Source organism: Sylvia atricapilla, chromosome 8 (genome assembly GCF_009819655.1).
Source record: "Sylvia atricapilla isolate bSylAtr1 chromosome 8, bSylAtr1.pri, whole genome shotgun sequence".
NCBI classification, from domain to species: Eukaryota; Metazoa; Chordata; class Aves; order Passeriformes; family Sylviidae; genus Sylvia; species Sylvia atricapilla.
Window position 1 is genome coordinate 34,058,912 of NC_089147.1, and position 22,307 is coordinate 34,081,218.

A 22,307-nucleotide genomic window follows, 5' to 3' on the forward strand; every position below is an offset into this window, starting at 1 on the left:
CAAAGAGCCCCAGGATGGGTTGAGGTTCAGTAGACAAGGACATGGCAGCATAGCTCTTGGATTTGCCAGGAAGAATGAGGCACTGGGAAGCATGGATCAGGTTAGGATTTTTCAATGCCCCTGCTTTGCAGGGAGCACTAAACCCACTCAGCTGGGAGCCTGTGGGATCTGGGAAAACACAGGCAGTGTGATCCCTATCGGAGGGGCACAATAGACCCTTTGGCCCTTGGGACCCAGTCCCATGTGCCCAGGCAGTGTGCAGCATCCCTGCTGCAACCCCTGTGGCACCTGCAATGCTGTGCCCCCAACATTTCTGTCCAGGCCACTTATTTCTCCTTTCTAAAGGGACATCCAAGTCATCTGTGAACAGGCACATCATTATAAAGCTCCGGGGACGACAGCCAAGCTGAGTTTGGCACATGGACCCTCCGCCTGTGCCAGGTGGCTTAGGGTTAATCAGCAGCCACAGAGCCAATGGCTGGCATGGCATGAGGGGAACGATGCTGTGGCGTTGGCATTTTTCGGTAGAGGGATGCCCTGGACAGCGTGGAGCCTCTCAGGAACAGGGGGCCTTCCTTCCCGGGTGAAAGGGAGAGACGTGGGGCTGGGCAAACCTGAGAGGAGAATTAGACCCTCTGCAAAAGTCATGATGAAACCGGGATATATTAATTCATATGGGCTGTGACACGTTAACACCAGGTTCAGGCTCTGGTTTGTAGAGTGCCTTGGAGGTTGCTGCCCCTCCGACACGTTTGCAAGGGAGCTCGACACGTGCACGGCCACCAGGTGTGGCTGGGTGGCAGTGGTCCCGTGGGAGCCCTGGGAAATCCTTACCAATGGCCTCCACGATCAGGGTGTAGGATGCCACGGTCTCTCTGTCTAGACTCACGACTGTCCTGACCACCCCGTCCCTGAAGCCGACGCTGAATTTGCCATCCTGGTTCCCACCTGCAGCGAAGTACAAGTAGAACAGAAACTTGGAATGGGGTTTGGGTTGGGTTAGGAGGGACCTTAAAGGTAATCTTGTTCCAACACCTTGCCATGGGCAGGCGCACCTACTGGACCAGGCTGCTCCTGTCTAACCTGACCTTCAACACCTCCAGGGATGAAGCATCCACTACTTCCCTGGGCAGCCTGTTCCAAAGCCTGGCTACCCTTCCAGTGAAAAATTTTTTCCCAGTATCTAATTTGAACCTTCCCTGGTGCAACTTGAGGCCATTCCTTGGATTCTGCAGCCTGGGCATGGGATCAGCCCAGCTGTTCAAGGACAGTTTTGTATCTCGTCCCTGGCAGAGCACCTTCCCTCTGCCTCACAGCACAGGAAAAATCCACTGGCCGTAGGAAAAGCTGAATCGTTTCCTGAATGCTTTGGAAGCAAGCTGGGGTAACTTTGCACGTGAGCCACGGTACCTTGTGAGACAACATACCCCGTTTCACTTGCGGAGAGGCCGGAGGGGCTGTGACATGAAACAGCAGGCTGCTATTGTGGGAAAAATTACTCTCTGGTGACACTTCTGTTTTTACCCTCTTCCTGAGGGCTCAGTGTGCAGTTTGCAAGTCAAACCCTGGCCAGGGGATTCCCCAGCCTCCTGCTGCAGGTGCTGCAGCTGCAGAGCAAGCCAGGCACTGCCTGGGCAGCATCACTGCCCACCCAACCCCGCCTGCCCATGGGGCTACGAAAATGCCCCAAAATTCCATTTATGGCTTCCAACCATAAACACTCACGGAAGCCACCCCAGGCCTTGCTCCGTAGCCGCGTTCTGCCAATCCTAAAGCTTTTCTAGAGGTCCTGGAGGTCAGCAGAGGGGCCAGCACGGAAGGGAGCCAAGAGGGGCTGTTCAGCAGAGGGCGATGCTGGACAAGGTTTGGAGGGGCTGCGAAAGGCAGCGCTGAAGTGCAGAACACCCCGGCTGAGGTCTGGGGCCGCCTGTGCCTTCCTGCAACCAGTTCCCGTTCTGCACGGGGCTCACACCTGTGATGAAGTAGCTGAGCTCAGCGTTCAGCCCGATGTCAGCATCCGTGCAGTTGAGCCGGACGACTTTGAAATCCCGGGCCACGTTCTCGGGCAGGGACACGTTGTAGACGGCGGGGAAGAAGGTGGGGTTCTCGTCGTTCACGTCCAGAACTGAAAAGGGGGAGCAGAGCTGAGTGTGCTGCCAGGGCTGCCCTTCCTGCAGATTGCCAGGATGGTTCTGCTGGGCTCCCTAACCTCCTGCCTGCTGCTCTCAGCGTCCCAGGGAATGCTCTGCCTGGCTCTCCCTGCCATTTGTGCAGTGGGGGCTCCTGCTGAGTGGCTGTAGGCTGTGTTTGGTTGCCTCTGATACATGCAGATCATCCTCCTCACAGCCAAAAAACCATTACACCACTGAAATTCAAGGTACTATTTTCACCAAGTCTGCTCCCATCCCCATTCAAAGGAAAATACAGGGCTTAAATACAAGCTCAGTATTTCCTGGGGCATGTCAGAGAGCTCTGAAAGTACAGGACCAGGAACTTCTTTTCCCAACTCAGGCCTAAGGACAATCCAGGGTCAGTTTATTTCCAGATTATGCTTATCCTTTTTCAGAAGTGGACCTGCACAAAGCCAGTAAATAGCAAGGCCGCTGCAATAATTAAAGACAGGCCACTGCAATAAAGCTCCAGCTCTGAACTGGGATGGCATGGGCTGTCCAGGCACGCAGCTGATGGGAATCACGTGCTGAAGCAAAAGAACAAGCAACACTGGGGATGGGGGAATTGAGAAAAAAAAAAAAAAAAAGTAGAGAATTTGGGGGCCCAGCCAGCAACACCATGTTTTCCCCATCTCTGCAGTGTGTGGACAGCAAACATGGAGCCTGTGGGGACAGGTGCCATCCCTATGTCCTGCTGCACACAAAGCCAGACATAACCTAAGGCTTCAGTGTGTCTCCTATAGAAACTGCATGTCCCTCAGGGAGGTGTCCTTGTCACCGTGGGGTCGGGGTGCACCCACCTTTGACAGTGAGGGTGCTGGTGGAGCTCTTAGCGGGCGTGCCAGCGTCGCTGGCCACCACCCGCAGGAAGTACTCGGGGATCCTCTCCCTGTCCAGCACGGCCGTGGAGGTGACCAGCCCACTGGTGCTGTTGATGAGGAAATCCATGCGGGGCATCCCCACCTGCATGCGGTACGACACCTGCCCGTTGGGGCCCTCGTCCAGGTCAATGGCCACCACCTGGTAGGGAGAGCATCCTGATCATCTCCCAGCCATGGAAGCCATGGTACAGAAATCCCAAGTGTCTTCGGCCCCAGGGATGCAGGGACGAAATGGCTTTGGAGGATCCTCCCTACTGGGAATGAGCCCATGGAGTAAAGATGCACAGCGCCTTCTGCATCCCCCCTGTTCCATAGCTAGAGGATGGCAAAGAGAAGGAGATGGAGAGGATGGAGGAGATGGGGAAGATGACGAAAAGGTAGAGGATGTGTTGCTAGCCTGCTCTGCAGAAGCCACGGCAGCGACAGCAGCAGCTCCCAGCATGAGGAATGGCAGCAGTGGGACACACTCACCTGGAAGACAGAGGAGCCCACGGGAAGGCCCTCGGGGATCTCAGCAACAAAGGGCAGGTTTTGGAAAGTTGGGTCATTGTCGTTCAGGTCCAGCAGGTTGACAAAAACTGTGGCACTGCTGGTGGCTCTCAGGGGTGGCCTCCCACCTGCGGAGGCCGGGAATGGGGTCTCAAGGCTAAGGCTTGAGATGTTTCCACCCTTTTCCCCTAAAAAGGACCCCTCGCCCCCTAGGCAGACAGCAGTGCAGGATGGGGTGATGGCTCTGATTTGTCATGGATGATCTGCCACGGATGGACAATTAGATAGAATCGCGGAATGGTTTGGGTTGGAAGGGACCTTACAGATAATCTAATTCCAGCCCTCTGCCATGGGCAGGGGCACCTTCCACTAGACCAGGTTGCTCCAAGCCCCATCCAGCCTGGCCTGGAACACTTCCAGGGTTAGAGCAGTCACAGCTTCTCTGGGCAACCTGTTCCCCCACCTTCTTAGTAAAGAATTTCCTCCCAACATCTAATCTCAATCTCTCCTCTTTTGGTTTAAAACCGTTCCCCTTTGTCCTGAAAATAAAGAATTGTCTTTGTATATCTACCTTTTTTCCTAAGAAAAGTTTCCCTACTGCAATATTTCCAGAGAAAAACCCATCAGCTCTGTTTCCCTCACCTACTCAATTGATTTTTCTGGGAAGCCAACGGAGCAAGGCTGAGGGGAGGGAGAGTTCCTGCCTCTCAGGCTCATTCTTAGGGCTGCTACATGAACAACTGTGCATTTCTAGTTTGCTTTAGCAGCAGGTTTAAAGCTACTCCCATTTTTTAACCTCAGAAACACTCCTGCTCGAAACAGGAGAAAGGAAAATAGAAGAGACTTTGTCATAAGGGCAAAATCAGGCTGGGGAAGGTTCAGCTCAGTCAGTGTGGGATGGAAGCTTACAATCGGTGACGGACACCACGATCCTGCGCATCAGCTGGGCTTCCTGGGTGTTGGGATTCTCCCGGTCCAGCAGCACTCCTGAAGTGCGGATCTTGCCCGTGGTGCTGTTGATGCTGTAGAACTTGTTGGGAGGCCGGATGCTGTACACCACCGTGCCATTCTCCCCCAGATCTGGGTCAACAGCCACCACCTGCCACGGGGGAACAGCACAGAATTATAGGAGAGTGCTAGGAATTAACTCCTGTGGGGCGTCCCCACAGAGCTTTGACGGTGTTGAGCTTGGCCTCCCTGCACCAGCTGCAGCAAGAAGTTCTTCCTCCATCCAGCTCTGCATTTTCATGACATTTGCAAGGATTTTGCACCCTTGAGACCCCTGCTGTACTGTTAAATCTCCCCAAACTTGGCCTGTGAGCACAGGAGGTAATGGCATGACAAGACACAAACATGCAGCAATCAAACTGGATTTTCCTCCTTTTGAATAGAATCAGCTAAAAAACAAGAATCCTTTGGAAAAATAAAATAAATGGGGCAAAGAGGCAGGCATGCCGAGGAACTTGTGCTGCCTCATCAGGAATGCTGGGAATAATTCCTTGGTGTTCTCCGCCACCCCAGATATTTTGTGCTTTATTGTTCTCCCTGTGATGTTTTTAATTACAGGGGACATTTACATTAAAAAACACCCCAATTTCATTGCCCTCATAACTTCCCCAGCTCCCGCTGCTTGTCCCGCAGCTGAATTTACATCGGATCGGTGACAAAATAATTATTTTCCCAGCAACTAATTGGGTTGTCAAAGGCAAGATGACTTCAAGCTGGCACTGAGCAGCAAGGCTGAAGGAGAGGAAAACACAGTGCTCTGGCTCGGGCAGCACTGCCCGACCCCTCTTTCCCTTTTTTTTTTGCAGCCTTCCTCCTTATATGATTTTGTGGATTCTCTTCACTTTTGCCTCATTTATTTTCCATTTTGTTCCCGTCATTTTTCTCTCGGCGTGATGGAATAGAAGCCTCCCCCTCTCCTTCTCTTTTATTTCACCAGAGGGACTTGAAAGGCTGTAAATCAAAGTCTTTCAGAGAGGTCCTTGAAGGAGGTCGCAGGCGAGGCTAAGAAAAGGAGGATTTGGCCAAAATCCACATGATTTAGAGAGGGAAAAAAAAACATCCCAGCAGGGAGACGAAACACAGGGGATGGACAGCAGTGAGGAGGCTCAGGAGCAAGCTTTCAAATGGAATTCTGCAAGATGGTGCTGGACTGATGGTGACACAGGTGACGCCACAGTTAGGAGGTGACACCTATTTAGAGGTGACCCCCTTTAGTCCAGCCAACCCTTCAGGACAACCACCACCTTGCCTCACACGTACCGTGGTGACGTCCGAGTTGGGGGGGGTCATTTCCACCAGGTTGATGAAGTATGGCTCATCCTTCCAGGTGGGATAGTTGTCATTGATGTCCAGCAGTGTGATGTTCACCTGTGGGAGACCACGGAAGCAAAGCTGCTGCAGGCAGTACAGGTTCCTGAGCTGTGGAACGTCACCTGGATGTACCTAACATGTGTTTCAGGCAGTGGCAGAGCCACCCTCTCTCAGGAGATTTAAAAGATGTGTAGCTGTGGCACTTGGGGACATGGGTTAGCGGTGGCCTCGGCAGTGATGAGGGAATTGGCTGGACCTGATCCTCTTAGAGACTTTTTCCAACCTGAATTATTCTATGGTTTTGTGATTGTGTGTTTATCCTCTGGAGGGAAAACCTGCAAAAAAACCCAATATCCTGCAACTTCGCAGCCAAGGCTCCTTGGCATAGCTGAACTGGGTTTTGTTCCTGTGTATTTATCACAGTTAAGAACAACCACAGGTCACAAGGTCTGTCTTCAAGCAGCTCCTTCACTGGAGTGGGGATGAAAATCAGTGGGGAAGAGAATGCGGTGGGAATGTGGCAGGAAAGGAAGGAAAAATCTGAGTGACTGGTAAAGAGCAATAGAAAAAAACCAAGGATAAATGAGAAATCAGGACAGAGTACGGTAAAGAGGGCAGGGAGGTGTGAAGACAAGAGCAGGGGTGAGGATGGGGCTCTGAAGTGTCACCTGTCTTCATTTTCTGTGTGACAAATGGCATCCTAGTGACAGCAGTGAGCCCATGGGACGCATCCTGCTGCTGGGAGGTCTCTCACCTCCCCACAGCACCCATTTCTCCCCAGCCTGTGGCACTCTACAGGAGTCTGGGGGAAAAGGCTGCAGCTCCAGGGGAGCCCCTGGCAGCCACCATCCCACAGCAGGTCCTAGTGCGGCTTTTCCTGGGATCTTCCCTGCTCCCACGCCGCTGCATCCTGCTGTGACACCAGGCTGAGCTGCTGGTGCCACCCCGTGGTAGAAGAGGCCACTCTCGACACCCGAGTCTCTGGGGACAAGCCAAGGCACCATGGTGATCCTTGGGGGAGGTTGCCGACCCACTCCTACTTTGAGCAGCTGGTGTGCTTTACATCACCTGGGGACCTGGCAAGGCCCCTGAATGGACCTTTATTCCCGATCAAAAATGATTATTTTGAGTGCTGGGTGTATATCCCAGCAGACAAACTTACTCATCTGCCCTTGTCTCACTGAATTTTAACATTCTTTAACTTTTTAGGGATCAGGAGGCATCTTCCCCCCCCCCCCCCCCCGTTTTGCCTTTTAACAAGGCTATTAGGAGAGCACAATGCCACCTGGAGCCCCAAAGGAGATCTCAGCATTCCAAAGGCCATACTGGTACCTGGCAAAGGCCATCACATATCTCTGGAAGGTTTCATAGGGAGTTTCCAGTCTGCTACCACAGACCTCCTGATAGCCCTTGGCAGGAGAAACAATTATTTTATGGCTATTCCTCAGAACAACCACAAATTTTTCTGCATCGCCCTGTGTTGTGTGGGACATCTCTCCTGCAACCCAACCGAGCAGCCCAGCAGCAGGAGCAATCCAAACTAATGAAATGTCCAAAGAAATGTGATGCCATGAGCAGTGAGAGAGAGAATCATGGAATAGTTAAGGTTGGAAAAGACCTTTAAGCTCATCAAGTCCATGGAGGATGGATCCTTGGCTTTTGATCTCCTGATGTTTCCTGTTGGCTTTGCCAACAATGGAGTCCCCTGAGGCCTGAAAAGGGCAAGGCACAGCACAAGGCTTCGACCTGCAGCTCCATCAGAACCTTCCCTGGAGCACAGGTATGCCAGGCTGGCTGGAAACCCTAGACCCAGGCAGCATGTGAATAGACTAAAGAATAATCACATGTACTGGCAGGCTCCCCAGTAAGCCCCTTCTCAAGAGGAACAAAGGAAGATGAACAAAGGGAGCGTTCTGCAGGGGAAATAGGACTCATTACCACATCCACAGGCTCTGGAAAGTCAAGTGGCTCCCGCGTGAATGGTTTTCCAGGAAAGCAAGCTGACTTCAAGGTCTACACCACCTGGACAGTCATTTTGGGAGCAGTGGCAGGGGTAGCACAGAGGGCAGGAAACACTGTGTGCTCCTCACACAGTGACAATGAAACACTGCAGCTTTCCACACTCCCAGCCCCAGGTGGGCACCACTGGATTGAAGGGATGGGAATTCTTCCCACACTCACCATAGCAATGCCTGTCTTCTGATGGTGCCCCACGCCTCCATCCACTGCCCGGACAATGAGGATGTACTCAGATTTGGCCTCCCGGTCCAGCAAAGATGTTGTTGTGATTTCTCCTGCAGCCACAGGAAATGACAAGGTTATAAAAGAAACACTTAAAACTAAGGTCAGGATAGTCCATAAATAGGCCCTTTTTTTTGGCTCCAAATGGATGGGCCTTGGCAGCTGCTTAACTAACAGGAACCCTTACAGCCAAGCCTTTCCTTAGGCTGAGGAGCTGAGTTTCCATGGATGCCTCTGCTGAAGCTCTCAGGGTGACTGAGCAAGGGGCAGTGTCTGAAATCTGGTAAATCCCTTCAACTGTGGGACTCCTAAGCAGGCTGATTGGGGGAGAGGAGGGAAGGGTGGGGTGAAAGAGGGAACTGAAAAGGAAAGGGCAGAGCACGTCCGGAGGCTCACCTGAGCGAGCATTGATCCGAAAATGCGAGGAGCCTTCCAGGGAGTAGATGATTGACTCCTGCCCATACTCCCTGGACCGGTCCATGTCGGTGGCATTGAGAAACAGCACTGTGGCTCCTTGGGGGAGGCAGAAATGAGCACTGGGATGAGCCAGAACTGCCCTGTGCCCCCACACTGCTCCTGCAAGTCACCCAGCCAAGGAGTCCCTTCTCCTGCACACACACACACACACGAAGTGGCCAAAACCCCAGGCCCCACAGCTACGAGACTTTGCCAGGCTTCACCTCCCCAAAAGGCATCATCCACCCCATCCTGGCTGTAAAATACCCAGGGCCCTCCTGGCAGCCCAGAGAAGGAGCAGGGCTGTGCCCCATACCTGCCATAATGTCCTCCATGACAGCTACCACATAGGAGGGCTTGCTGAACGTGGGGGGATTGTCGTTTTCATCCTGAAGCAAAGAGAAGGTCGAGAGGCTGGTTGGGAAAGAGGCAAAGTGGTCAAGTGGCTGCAAAACTCTGGTATGGGGATGCTCCTGGGTGACTGCATCTTAAGGAGTGACCAGTTTATGATGCCAGAGAGGAGAAGGTGGCCCTGGGGGTGAGGCACTGGGGGGCTGAGCACAGGGTTTCACTGTGGAGGCAGCTGAGGCTGAGGTGAGATGATTACCAGTGACTCTGCTGAGCCCTGCAGTGGGGAGGGTACCGACTACCCCATCACCTCACCACCCAGCACGGGACTGAGGAACCACCACCACTGAGAGAGGAGCATCTTCTGAGCTGCTCCTGACTCTGCCACAAGCCTGGGAAGCCTCAGGCACCACATGAGGCATCACAGCATTGTGCACAGACCTGATCCTCCCTCCCTGAGCAGTACGGCGGTGGCTTAGTGTTCCAGATCATCCTGGCCACAAGGCCATGAGGCACACTGGACTGGCCATGGGAGCTGCTGAGCTTTGGATGCCTTCCTTCCAGAGGAGGAATGTTGTGGGTGTTTTCGCAGAGGGCAGCCATAGCTTTTTTTTGCAGGAGAAGCTGCTTTGCATCCCCACGTGCTCCCTCCAAGCCTGTCTTTGCAATTGACTACAGCCACACTGGAGAAGCCAGGCAGGAGCAGTTGCTTGCAACATCCTTCAAAACAGGTTTTGGACTGGTTTAAAGCCTCCCCAGGGGGCTTTAAACGCTGTTTAAACATCGTTAAGAATCTTCCTTAAACGAACCAAACCCAACTGCCTATGGAGGGAAGGACAGAGCTGCCAGGACATTAAAACACCGTTATGGACCTCTGCATTTCCCTGGGGCTGCTCTTGAGACATTTCCTACCCAGAGATCATTGATGGAGCTGTAGGCTCAGCTGCTCCTGCTGCCACTGAACTTGAGATTTGAAGCAATTTCACGTGCCAACGATGCCCATCGTGCTGCGATTAAACTGCCAGCCCCTGCTTTAGTTTCTGTTAGCAACCGGTGGTCTTCCATCAGCTTTTGAGTCACTCAGCTTTCCTGGCTCCTCCTCTGAGGGCAATGAGGAACTTGTTGCCTGTCCCAATGATGTCCTCACCATCCCTCCTCCTCCCAGGGATCAGTGGCGCTCATCCAGGGCAAACCCAGGAGGCCTGGGCAGGTTAAAGGCAATGGAGAGGCTGAGCATGCATCCCCATCAGCTGGATGGGGCTGAGCTGGGACTCCAGCTGGGTGGACACGAGCCAGAGCAGATGGTGTGTCGTGTCGTTACTGTTCCTGAGATCATCAGGCCATGCTCAGGAAGGCCACAGCCTGGCAAGCCTGGTCCCAAGGAGGCAGGGTTTGCTTCTGGCTGGCTCTCCATCTGGCCAGAGCTGGCCTGCACCTGCCTAATACTCAAGAAGGACATTTCCCTCTTCAGCCACAGGAGCTCCAAAGCTCCCCAAGGCACCTGCAGCGACGCCGGACAGAACCCAGCACTCATCCACTCCCATAGGAGATGTTATCTGCCTAACCAGCTAAAACCAGCTTCCGTGTTCTCCTGACCCTTCCTCCTCACAGCTTCACTCTCACACAGCCATTGTATCACAGAATCTTCAAATGGATTGTGTTGGAAGGCACATTGAAGCTCAGACAGTTCACTCCCCCTTGCCACAGGCAGGGACACCGTCCACCATCCCAGGCTGCTCCAAGCCCCATCCAGCCTGGCTTTGGACACTGCCAGGGATCCAGGGGCAGCCACAGCTTCTCTGGGCACCCTGTGCCAGGGCCTGCCCACCCTCTCAGGGAAGAATTTTTTGCCAATATCCAACCTAAACCTCCCCTGTTCTTCAGTTTGAAGCTGATGCCCCTTGTCCTATCACTCCTCGCCATCTCCAAGGATGCTGAGGGTGGCAGATGCTCACGCTGAGCACACAGCCCCTCTCCTCCAGGCACAGGCAGGCCATGAGCCGCCAGCTCACCGCTCTGAGCAGGGTGTCAGTGGCAGGGAGTGAGGCAGAAACTTATTAGCAGTGCTATTTCCTGGAATCCTGGTGCAGCGTGCACTATTAGTTCTGACTCGGCAACTCCCTCTACAAAAGCATATTGTACCCTAATGGGAAATCTACAAGGCGAGTTTGACTTCTTTATTAAAAATCAACAACCAAAGGATGAAAAAAAATTACATTCCTCCACACTCGCTCTGGTTCTGCCTTCTCACAGCTCTTGTTCCTCAAGCGCCATCAAAAAACACATCCCCCTCATTTTCTTTCTAATTTTTGGCTTTTATTTCTTTTCTTTTTCCAGCTGAGAGAAATTCCCTTTGGTTGAGAGCGGGAAAAGTGACAGCTACTTAAACCCTGCCAGCATACAGACCCAACCTGGGGAGATGACCCACTGAAGTGTGGTCTTGAAAAAGAGGTGTTTATGCTGTGGAAAGCACAGTGTGGGAAGGATGTATTTAACCACCACTAACTCCCTGGGCGCTGCCTTGTTCCCCCTCCCTCAAGCACGGTGAGGGATCTGAAGGAGAGATATGCTCATGGGACTTCATTCCCATATTACAGCATCGTTGGCTTTATCTCCTTCACCTTCTCAGACTGACGCTGCCACCAGCTTGGCAGAGATCCCACAGCTGTGAGACTGACACATTATCAACCCAACTGTCGCCATCACTGATACCTCCCTGCAGACATCCTCAAACCACAATGTGCCTCAGAGTGACACGCCGATCTGATCTTCTCGAGCAACGCTGTGATGCTTTGCATCTCCCAGCAGAAACCCCTCGTCCAGAGGGATTTCCACACCAGTCCTGCTCTGCTCCTCACCCCGTAGTTAGCTGTGGCACGAGACATGTATGACACATATAAGAGACATGTACAATAGGAACCCACTCACACAAATCCACCGGGTGGGACAGTCTTGTTGGGTTATTGATGAATTAACAGAGCTGCTGTGGAGCAATTGCAGGGAGAGCATAAGAGGAATGCCAGCCAATACTTACAAACACCTCGATGGTGACGGGGACGGTGCTGTTGAGCGGTGGGTTGCCGGCATCCTTGGCCATCACTGTCAGGTAGATGACCCCGTTGGCCACCTGCTCATAGTCCAGGGGGTGGTTCACGCTGATCACTGCAAGGATACACAGTGGAGGGGTCAGGGGAGCAGATGCGGGCACGCTCAGGGGTGCCCCTGGGGCGCCAGGACCAGCACCTACCTCCATACCCGTCTGACACCGTAATGTCAAAGTAGTCACGGAAGGCAGACGCATGAACGATGCTGTAGGAGATCTGATTGTTTGGAGGGGAATCCTCATCAGATGCCTAGGGTGTGAGCAGAGGGAATACATGGGCATAGGAGCTGTGCCAGGGAGAGCTGAGGGGATAGGACGCGCAGGCGGGGCCCAGGGAGACTGGAAAAATGATGGAGGGAGCTGTGTCCATCAGGGACCCGAGAAGACCTCCAAACCAGACTACTCCCACCTGCTCCTCTCATGCAAGAAGGAAACTGGTCACTGGGACCTGTTCTGGAAGATGTCTGTTAACCCCATTGCAGCCACTGATTATTTTAAACTGACAGAGGGAGGTTTAGATTAGATATTAGGAAGAAATTCTCCCCTGTAAGGGTGGTGAGGCCTTGGCACAGGTTGCCCAGAAAAGCAGTGGCTGCCCCATCCTTGGAAGTGTTCAAGACCAGGCTGAATGGGGCTTGGAGCAACCTGCTCTTGTGGGAGATGATCCTGGCCATGGCAGGGGGTTGGAACCGTCTGAGCTTTAAGGTCCCCTGCAGCCCAAACCATTCTGTGGTTCTAACCCACTCCTCTCTCTCTACTGCACATCCCAAGCAGAGGAGTCACTCCTCACCCGGAGCCGGACCACCTGGGCGACAGAGGGCTCATTCTCCCGCAGGGCCCCCAGGTAGGCCTCCTTCTGGAAGGTGGGGACATTATCATTGACATCGAGGACGTTGATCCTGACGCGCCCCGTCGTCTCCTCCCCGCCGCCGTCCCGGGCGATGACGGTCAGCGTGTAGCGCTGCATGGTCTCAAAGTCCAGCCGGGCTGTCAGGATGATCACACCCGTGTCCTTGTCCAGGGAGAAACTGAAAGGAAGGGGAAAATACTCAGTGACCACACATAGGAGATGGAGAGGCGGCAGCCTGACAGTGTGAAGTTCATGACTTTTTTTCTACAGGATATTAGGTCCCAGAACACCTTCAAGAACTCCATACAGCTGAGCAGTGAGAAACCCTCAGCGCAGCTCCACAGGCATAGAAAATAGGTACAGAGACCCCTGGATCTGCTCTGCTGGGCAGCCCATACGTGCTCCCCAGCCTTCCACCATAGGTGTGGCTCCAGAGCTGATGACTCACAGCAAAACCCTTCACTGGTCTCAGGCAATGCTGGTGCCTGCAGGTCCCAACTTAGCAAAGCAATTACACGTGCTGAGCATCAGGCACGTACTGAGCTCACACCTCTGGGAGACAGCACAGACAGGGGATCACAGGTCATCTTACAGGCAGGACATAACCAGTGCCTTTAATCGCCCTGAGACTGCGTGGTGAGGTTAGAGGAGGATTTTGGAGGATCAAACTCCTGCCACTCAGTCACCCTTACCGATCAGAGTCGTCGCTGAAGAAATAACTGACTTTCCCATATGTTCCCACATCGTTGTCAGTTGCCTGGAAAACATAAAATTTAATTAATAAATGAAGGCGTTTATGGAAACGTTGCATTGAACACACCACTGCAGACCTGGTGTGCTGCCATTCATCCCTCAAGAGCTACAGGGCAGGGGCTGTTTGCACTCCCCCGCTCATCCCTGACTCCCAGCCTGCTCTAGCTAACAGCCCTCATCAACATCCCTCAGCATCACTCCTGAAACCTTTGGCAGTGGGAAACGTTACACCTACTTACTTTCCCTGGCACACTAAGCTAACCTGGGAAGCACACCTGAACTACAAGTCTCCATGGAAAATTCCTGAGGGCCACCTGTAGAAATGCACTCCATACCTGAGCAGGTGTTTCCATACAGGGAAAGGTCTAAGACTCATGCCTTGTTGTTCTAATAAGGTAAAAGGACCCAGAAACTTCTTGGCTCTCCTGTCAGTGCCAAGACAAAACCACTGATAGGTCTCTTTACCTGTTCCTCAGAAAGGTAGCTATGCTCCACTGGGCTGTTTGCCAAAAAACCCTACCCAAATAGTTTAATACTTAGGGAAGAGCATGAGGCTTCTCAGTGCATTTTTGGGGTGTTGTAGCAGGTGCATGGGACCTGTCCCTACACTGTGAATGGCTTTGTTCTTTTGTTTTGCATTATTTTCTTCTGTTATTAAAACCTTTTTGCTTTTTCAAGACACACTTAACCGGGCTGTCTCGCGGTTATTTAAGCCATTTTCTTTGAGGTGCTGGATACCCTCAGAGGTATTGAACCCTCGCAGAGCTGCATACATCTGGCTCTTCGAGAAATTCAATAGCCATCCTTCCTGTTCCCGTGAAGGCAGAAAGCTGGGACTCCGCAGCCACAGCTCGTACCCTTCCCTACGCATTCTAGAGTTGTGTTGGGTTTGCACAGCCTGGTCCTTGGTAGCAGGAGTGGCTTCTGTGAGAAGCTGATGGAAGCTTCCATCATGTCCAGCAGAGAAAATCCCTGATGGCTCTGAGGATGGACATGCTGCTGACCAAAGCTGAGTCAATTAGAGATGGCGGTAATGCCTCTGTGATAAAAGACTTAAGAAGAAAAGCAGCTGGAGGAGGCTGTGATCCAGTGGAAGACCCGGTGGAGAAAAGGGCCCTGCTCCCAGGCTGGAGCAGCCTGTCCTTGGAGGACTGCATCCCATGGATGAGTTACCCACGCCACAGCAGTTTGGGGAGGACTGTGTGCCCATGGGAGGGACTCACGTTGCAGCAGGTATGGTAGGATGGCTGCTTGTGAGATTTGGACCCACTCTGGAGACGTTCATGGAGAACTGTCTCCCATGGGAGGGACCCCGTGGTCTCACAGGGGAAGGACTCCTCTCCCCGAGCTAAACAGAAGAAAAACTTGACTGAAACTCCCACACCCTGTCCCCTGCTCTGTCAGTGGGAAGGAAGGAGTGGTTGTGGGGAAGAAAAGGTGTTTTTTAAGGGCTTATTTTACATCTCATAATCTTCCTCTGATTTTGTTAGTAATAAACTCACTTTGTGCCTGCCCTTGGAGTGTTTTCTCCCAGTTCTTATCTCAACTCACGAATCCTTTGTTAATTTTTTTTTTCCCTCCTCTGCCCAGCTGTGGGTGCCTGGTGTTTGGCCAGTGTGAAACCACGACAAGAGTAGAGGAATAAAAACCTATCGCACTTCAGAACAGCCTCTTAGGCTAAAATACAGATCTGGAAAAGCAAGGAAGAGTGATTTTGGTCTTGCTTTCCACAAGGACAGCCCTCCTGGGGGTGCAATCTGCTGCATTCACACGAATGGAGTGGCTCGGGATGCTGTGGGATGCAACTACTCCACCGGCAGCTGCCAGAGCTGGAGCAGGCTGGTCACGGCTAAATGACCAGCACCTTCTGGGGAAGGTGTTCACAATTCACTGTGTCAGCTCTGGATGAGCAAAGCAAGATTTATTTGTGTTTTAAAGTCTTTGCTCTAATGAATATATGAAATATGCATGAGTGGCAGCAGGAAAAAGGAGAAGAAAATTTTATTTTTAGATGAGGAAAGTGGAGTGCAATCCCCCAAATATCCTTTTTCTCCCCCAGTATATTTTCTAAATTGAGTCCTGTCTGGATTACTTAGAGACCAACAGGTCTGTGAAGAAGCAGGGTCAAAGACACATTTTATGTCCAGATACCAGGAAAAAGCTGTATTTTAAGACTGGCATGGAACACAGCCTGTTCCTGAAACCTTCCTGATTTATCGATGGCCTTGATTACCCTTGATGGCAGAGTAGGAGCTTGAGCACAGCTTTACCCCCGTGTGCTGCTCCCCTGCCACACCACGGGGCGACAGAGAGCAAAAGGTATGAAAACCAGACAGATTATTTAAGTTTTTCTCCCCAGACATTTTTCCAGGCTGAGAAGTGAACCTGTTTCCTGGTTCAGAAAACCGTTTCTGAACTCTGGCTGCTCGATGCCAGCCAAAGGGTGCTCTGGTGGATCCAGCCTTCCAGACCTACTGATTTTGCTGGTTTTCCTATCCACTGCTACGATGCGATTTCCTTTCCATGGGAATTGGAATTGTGTTCAGTAAAATGGAACAAATCTGTGGGAATCTGCCTGCTCCTGCTCCTGGGGCACCTCGAGGGTCCATCTTCCCCCTCAGAGGACATCCATGGAGGTGCTCCATCCCAGGCAGAGCATGGCAACTCTTCCATATGGAAACACTCGGAGAGAAGAGGGGGTCAAACCCACCATCTGCCCACACCAGCATCCTTCAGCCAACTCATTGTGGGGCTAATCCCCCATCCTAACACCTGCCACCAGCCCCTTTTTTGGGTCCTCTCTCCCCAGATTCCTTGAGGGCTTGGAGCACCCTCAGCGCTGCCAGCCCTCAGCCTCAGGCCAGGATTTTTCCTGTCCATTACTTCTGTGCCAGCAACTGCTGCAAGTCCCTCGGTTCCATTAATTCCTAAGTGGCTGGTGCGAGAGCAGAGCCCAGAAAAGCATTTTCCATGCACCTGGATGGGCTGGTGATGAGATAATGATTTACAGGGGGTCTGACAGTACCAGAAAGCACGGGCAAAACGAATTCCCTTCATTTGGCCCCATACAATTGCACTCGTAAGTGCTTATTGCAGTGACAGACAACACTGGGAAAGTGTAATTTTCTTGCGACGAGGGAAAAAAAAAAAAGAGATAGGGAAGGAGGAAGGTTAAACGAAGGTTAGTGAGGAGGGAATGGGAGCCCTGGGGAGAGGGGAGCCAGGAGGGTGGCTGGAGCACAAGATGTGATGACATCAAAAGTGCCAACGAGGCAAAAAGCTCCTCTCCCGAGGAGCCAGGAGGACGGGCAGCCTGACTCTGCCCCATCCACCACCTTGCCAGTCGGGCTAATTAATGTCTCTGATTTACACTGGGGAGGTGGAAGGTGAGGCCAGCTGGATGACTTTGCTGGCAACTGAACATCATGGAGCGATAATGCTGGGCAATGGAGCAGGTTAGTTGAGCGTGACAGGGAACATGCTAAAAAAAAAAAAGCCAAACCACGCACGCTCAGCATATTTAATTTGGGATCTTCACCTGTTTCTGCATTACCAAGCTTTTTCCCCTCTAGGGGTAAAAAGGATGCGCAGCTGGTCAAGGCCCTGGGGAGGCAACACACGCTCCCTTTGCAGAGCAATGCCGAGGGCTCCGAGCGAGCACATGCCTGCAGAACACCCCAAATCCCACTGAGCTGTCAGCAATCCCAGGGTGCCAGCTGTTTTCCTGTGGCATTTCCCAACCACTGACTCGTTTCCCACCCCCCCATCCCCCCAGCATTCACGCATTCATTCCCACAGCCCGGGGAGGAAAGGCATCTGGCTGGAAGTCTCTCAGGGTTCCACCTGGAGAAGCAATCAAATGGCTTTTACGGCTCTCCTCTCCTGCCCGGAATATTAAACCGGGATTTGCCCACTGGAGCCTGCAAAAGGGCAGGATGACAACGCGGGCCCACATCTGTACTTTTATGAGTTGTCACCAGCGCAGACCATTTCTAAAAAAATCTCACATTTGTGCAGCTAAACTCTGGGAGAGTGGCAAGAAGAGGGAGCCTGGATAACCCAAAGGATTAATTTACTGAGCTGCGGCACGGTGCGGGCACCCAGCACGTGAATCACACAAAAATACCCATGGCCTGGCTCTCTGTCCATCTGCACCCCCCAAGCACAAATATTTGGGATGTCTCCCTTTGTCCCACCAATGGCCATCACATCCACCCCTCCCCACCCGCAAGGCCGGCAGAGCTGGAGACAAAAGCGAGGAGCTGGCGAGCAGTTCTGCTCTCGCGGGCAAATCTGCAGGAAAGGGCATGTCGTCCAATTTGTTCGGGAAACAATAGCAATGTTTGACATGTCATCAGGATTGATGGAGCAGAAATTTACATGGGAGAATTCAGTTTTAAACAGCTCCGCGGAGCTTCACCGGGTAATGGTTTGGACATTCATCATCCGCCAGACCCACTCAACGACTCCTTAAACTGCCGGAGATGAACTCCACTCACAGCAGCTTCAGGGAGCGCGGCAGGACGAGTCGCGAAGCGCTTCAAGAACCGAGAAGAGCCCTTCGAGGTTGCTCAGATCCCCCACGGAGCTCCCGGGACCACAGTCCTCCCTCCGAAACAGTCAGACAGGGATGAGAAGCTGGAAGTTGGTGGCAGGGGTGAGCGGAGAGCGCTGGAATGACGATTAGGGCTGGCGTGTCCTGCCTGGCTGAAGAGCCAAACCCTTCCCACTTTTCCCTCGGCACGGGTTGGAGCAGGAGCGGGCCCCAGCTCTGTTTGTTCTCCTTCGTCCTCTTTGTTTTTCCTCCCTCACATGCACAAAGCAGGAAATAAAAATTGATGGGGAACAAATTGCTTTGGCCAGCAGCTCTCGGCTTAAAAGAGTTGTGGCAGGAAAGCAATTACAGGACGTCAAAAAGCTGTCAGGCTACTGGAGTGCCTGGGCAGAGCCTCGAACCTGCCTGCTCCCCTGGCTTGCTCGAGCAAGATGCCTGTGGCTTGGGAAAGCAAACAGAAGGAGGATTCCCATCTGCTTCCCAGGGTTTTTTTGTTTTGTTTTGTTTCGTTTTGTTTTCGAGGAAAGTGAGGCATTTGTAGTTGCTGCTTGGGGCTGACTGGACAGCCACAGACCGCTCAGTCCGTGGTACAGGAATTCCAGGGTGAGGGACCATGCCCGGCCTCCTAGTGATTTTTAGAGCCACCGAAACCTGCATGTATTAAGCAGGCAGCCATCCAAACATCCCTTCCTCGAGGCAACCTCAGGTCCCAGGGGAATAACAGCTAACTGCTGGTAGCCACTGGGATTGGGATTTGATTTGTGATTTGCAGGAGACAAATGCGAAGGGCCGTGGGCTTCCACGAAATGCAATCACTGGGCTGTGAAAGCCAAACGGAAAACCGATGGAAAACCTACTTAAAGTTATTATGGAATGACTTCAGTGGGGAAAACAGCTCTTTTGTCAGCACTGCCTGGCCCGGCCGTGTTCTCTGCCGGGCTTTTAGAGGGAGGCTGCCCGGCGGGAGGCGGCAATCAGGGCAGAGCAGAGCCGCTGGTCGGCCGGCTCCGGAGCCCAGTGGCTCCAGTGATTAGCTGGGAAAGAGGTTGTGGGGAATCAAGGCAATGCCGGGCTACCACCGCCTCCCCAGCAGCTCCAAACCCTGCCCAGAGCCAGGCAGCTCAATCGGCGCTAATGACCCCAGAGGGCTGCGCCGAACCTGCCTACGGGGGGGAAAAATAGTCAATCAACCTCCCTGGGAACGGCAGAGCTTTTCCCCACCTCTTGTGCCAGCCGCCGGGGAAAACAAGAGCCTTCCTGATTGTGTTTTATAACAGCAGCCCCTGCAACATCAGCTCCGCACAGGCAAGGTTAACACTTGCCTGGGCAGCCGTGATTTAGCGGGCAGTGATTTACTGTAGCCAGGCTGCTGGAATGGCTGGAGACCGGGCTTTGAAACACCACCCGACAGAAGACGGCCTAGAAGTGAGATAAACGGGCTCCTCCAGCGTGGGTTTTCACTGGTGGCACCCAAGACCATTTAAATGCCCACAGGTTTTACTGGAGCTGGGTGCCCACTAATGAACTGCACTGATTTCGTGTTCTGCCGTTGTCCACCTAAATGGCAAGTGGCACATCTCAGCACTTAAATAACCCCACAATTGCCCAGCTTGACATCCCAATCACTTCGCTGTTGAGTCTCTAATGAATTTTACAGCCCAGCAAAATGGAAGAAATTAAGGTCAAAGTCTGGTGGAAGAAATATAAATTCTCAGTGATGGCTAAACTATTTGCAAGAGCCCTGGGAAGCCGACCATGCCACCCACCATCTGCAGCTGCACCTCACCCAGGTGAGCGGCCCAGCAGGAGAGCGGGGGATAAAAACAAAGGAGGAAGCGTGTGCTGAACAGGTCCTTGCAACGAGATGGACATGAACATTTTGCATCCCTGCCTGGTGAAAGGGAATGGCAAAACTCAACTGATTTGCACATCTAATGGCTCCCAAACTCCCAGTTCAGGTAAAGGACCCTCCTCTTCACACACCAATCTCGGCACGTCAGCAGCGCCAGGGGCAGCTTAAGGTCATCTGTCCAGGGGTGACACTGTCCGTGTCACAGCGTCACTCAGCCAACAGCACCCTCTGGGTGCCGATTCCAATGGAAGCTTGGGGAAACATAGTTTTGGATGCTTTGGCAGAGACGTGGGGGGTGAGGGCAGCTTTGAAAACAGATTAAAACCTCGGGAGTGTTGGCTCTATAGGAACATTGCTGGTGTAAAAAGCATGAGGAGTCTGGGAGAGAGTGTATCAAGGTGAAGACAGTGATGGCCCTAAAGGGACTGCTGAGAAGGAGGTGTGAGGCCAGGGTGTTCACACTGCAAAGAGCACCACCTTGGGAAAAATTCTCCCTTGAACTCCCAGCCACATCCCAAATCACCAGGCAAAGCCAGCAGCAAAGGAAAACCACCCAACCCCATCTCCTCCTGGGAACACGGGGAGACATGGGGGGGGATCCTGCTGCCTGGCTTGTGCTTTGCAGGATGCAGTTTGGACAGGAGCAGGGCTGCGTTCGGTCCCTGATTTTCTTTTCCCTCTCACAGGCTGAATTGTTGGTTTTTCCCCCTTTTTTCTTGGTTGGGCAGGGGGAAGGGGCCAGGCTGCGGTTATATTTTGCTTTCCCACCTCTGTGCTCTTGCTGTGCATTTTTCCTGACAGCTCCATCAGGACAGGGAGTGGCTGCACAAGCTGCAATAAGTGTCTCTCTCTCTCTCTCTCCTCAGCGCTCGGGCTGTCATGATTCCTATTCCACCCCATTTCAGTCTCACGGATTGATATTTAGATTTAGGAGATAAACACAGCCAAAGAGCACTGGGCCCTGACAGAAAGACGAGGACTTCAGATCTGTCAATCATGCCTGGTAACTCCCTCCTCCCCTTCAAGAGCTGACTGGATAAGAATATTTAACGGGAACAAGGAGTGCAAGCGTATTTTTGTACTTGTGAAAACCCAAGGAGCACGCAGGAAGAAGCCAAGCCATTCATGTTTAACTTTCCAGGCAATTTGGAATCATCTGCTTTGATTATTTAACTCTTTACTGGTTTCGTGTGTTTGCAGTTTTCCTCTCCTCTTGCAGATAAAGGATTCAATTTTCTTTTAAGCGGCCTTTTTAAGGCCTTTCTTTTTAAGGGAAATTGGAAGAGATTTTGTTCTGTTTAAGCACAGCTGGAGATGGAGCACTGGGGAGGGGGGGATTGAGAACAACAGGATCAATTAAGATTCTGACAGGGAGGGAGAGCTGTGTGGCCCACGGGTGGGGAGAAGGGCTGGAAGAAGGGACAAAGTCTCTACGCTTGGAGGACATCAGAAACATCCAGCTGAGAGCTCTCCAGCCTCCATGAGCTGCTTCTGAGCCATGCTTTCATATTCCCACCAGTGCCTTCTGAACACCCTCCTGCTTTCTTAGATCCTCTCTGCACGTCTGAGCCTCTGCAACATCCAGCTTGCCCCAGACATCTGGCTGGCAGTCCTCAGTTACCGCCACCCTGTCCATTCCTCCTCTGCAGCGAGGACTTTCCAAGAGATTTTTGCAGTCGCATAAAGCAGAAGGAAAGGAGGAGGCTGCCCTGGGAGTCCTCCAGTGTTTCCCTATCCTGTACTTCCATAACCCACACGAGAAGGTAGAGGAGGTGCAAGTTACACCTAACGTAGGTGGCGCAGGTGACTGCCTGCAGAGTAGGACACAAACTCAACCCCCTGAGCAAAATGTAGAGGGCCAGGCAGTTGAAAAAGATTGAGAAGCCCTGTGCTGTCCTCATGGTGGCATCCCTGCCGACCACCATGAGATGATGGGCTGCACCAGTCTCTGCTCTCCTAATGCTGGGAGAGCACCCCAGGTGCCACCAAAGAACAGAGGGATGATGGTTTATCCCACACTGATTGCCCATGGAAGAGAGCCTAGATGCCTTTTTACCCATCCATTGATTTGCAAGGTATTTCCCCACCACACTACCTTGCCTTTAACAGCTGTGTCCTTATTCCATGCAACCTCCTCAAAATCAGGAGCTGTGTAGGTTTTCCCTGGAGGCCGGTCCACAAGTCACCATCACCGTGTGATGAGAAACACAGCTCGGGGCGAGCCCCTCATCCACCAGCATCTCAGAGCTGCAGCCTCCATTACTGCCTTTGATCTCCAACTGCTTCTGC

The 22,307-nt window shown here is 52.5% G+C and overlaps 1 protein-coding gene across 1 annotated transcript in view; it reads right to left on the reverse strand.

Annotated features, from left to right (window-relative positions):
* The window catches only part of LOC136364588 (cadherin-23-like), a 142,706-nt gene that overhangs the window by 14,958 nt on the left and 105,441 nt on the right, over positions 1-22,307 (reverse strand). Inside the window, exons 13-25 of the mRNA XM_066324542.1 lie at positions 13,551-13,615; positions 12,799-13,036; positions 12,153-12,258; positions 11,940-12,067; positions 8,874-8,946; positions 8,498-8,614; positions 8,042-8,154; positions 5,810-5,917; positions 4,451-4,640; positions 3,524-3,669; positions 2,972-3,191; positions 1,973-2,125; positions 835-948 (exon numbers count right to left, since the gene is read on the reverse strand). Coding sequence (XP_066180639.1) covers positions 835-948; positions 1,973-2,125; positions 2,972-3,191; positions 3,524-3,669; positions 4,451-4,640; positions 5,810-5,917; positions 8,042-8,154; positions 8,498-8,614; positions 8,874-8,946; positions 11,940-12,067; positions 12,153-12,258; positions 12,799-13,036; positions 13,551-13,615 — 1,771 coding nt within the window. The remainder of the gene's footprint in view (positions 1-834; positions 949-1,972; positions 2,126-2,971; positions 3,192-3,523; positions 3,670-4,450; positions 4,641-5,809; positions 5,918-8,041; positions 8,155-8,497; positions 8,615-8,873; positions 8,947-11,939; positions 12,068-12,152; positions 12,259-12,798; positions 13,037-13,550; positions 13,616-22,307) is intronic.